We start from the raw sequence: 827 nt of genomic DNA on the forward strand, positions 1-827 counted from the left end.
GGAGGAGGCCCCCTTTCGGGGGGGACGGAGTTGGGGGGGACCCGGCCTCAAAGCGGGAGAAGGTTTGGGCCGCCACCACCTCTTTAGGGGCTCACCGGCACAGGCCGCCTCCTCCCGCCCCGTCCCGCCGCGGCCATGTCGTGGTCGGGCCGGCCACGCGTGGAGGTGTGGGAGGGGGAGACAACCGGGCGCCTGGCTCCGCCCGCGGCCCGTCTTCTGCCTCCCCCGGCCCCGTTACTTCCTCTCCCGGCGGCGACGGCCGGCGCACCGTTGCTCGGGGGCAAGGCGGCACCAGCGCCGCCCTCCAACGGCCGTTACCCGCCGCCCCGGCCCACCTCACACACACAACACACGACGTGGCCGCCCCGGCACCAGACAAAGCAGAGCCCCGCCTGCCCCCAGCCGGAGAGGGGGAAAAGGAGGGGGGAACCGGCCACGCTGCTGCTCCTTGAATTCCCCACTCCAGCCGCACAGACCCCCCGTCCGTCCATCCGTGCGCTCCGCCCCGTCCCCTCGGTGCTCACCCCCTTGCCCATGGTGCCGGGCGGCTGCGTGCGGGGTCAGGCGGCGGGAGACGAGTTGCGGGGGCTCAAGCGGCGCCACGTGTCCCGGGCCGGCGGCAGGTGCGGAACAATGGCAGCGCCCCGGCCGCCGCACGTCTGTTTTTTCTTCCTCCTCCTTCTTCTTCCCCTCTCCGCCCCCCCGCCTCCGCCTCCTCTACCCCGGTCCGTTCGCTCTTCTCTGTCGCCGCAGCCGCCCGCAGCTCACAGAACCGCCGGCTTCCCGCCGCATAAAGAGCCCTCGCCGCCCCGCCCCGCCGCCCCGCC

General features: G+C 74.0%; 1 protein-coding gene across 1 annotated transcript in view; it reads right to left on the reverse strand.

The window, feature by feature from the left end:
* Positions 1-747, reverse strand: part of ATP1A1 (ATPase, Na+/K+ transporting, alpha 1 polypeptide) — a 26,951-nt gene extending 26,204 nt beyond the window's left edge. Inside the window, exon 1 of the mRNA XM_014957154.1 lies at positions 525-747. Coding sequence (XP_014812640.1) covers positions 525-536 — 12 coding nt within the window. The 5' untranslated portion in view covers positions 537-747. The remainder of the gene's footprint in view (positions 1-524) is intronic.
* Between the last annotated feature and the right edge of the window lie 80 nt (positions 748-827).

This window comes from Calidris pugnax, unplaced genomic scaffold (assembly GCF_001431845.1).
Source record: "Calidris pugnax isolate Ruff unplaced genomic scaffold, ASM143184v1 scaffold225, whole genome shotgun sequence".
Classification (NCBI taxonomy): Eukaryota; Metazoa; Chordata; class Aves; order Charadriiformes; family Scolopacidae; genus Calidris; species Calidris pugnax.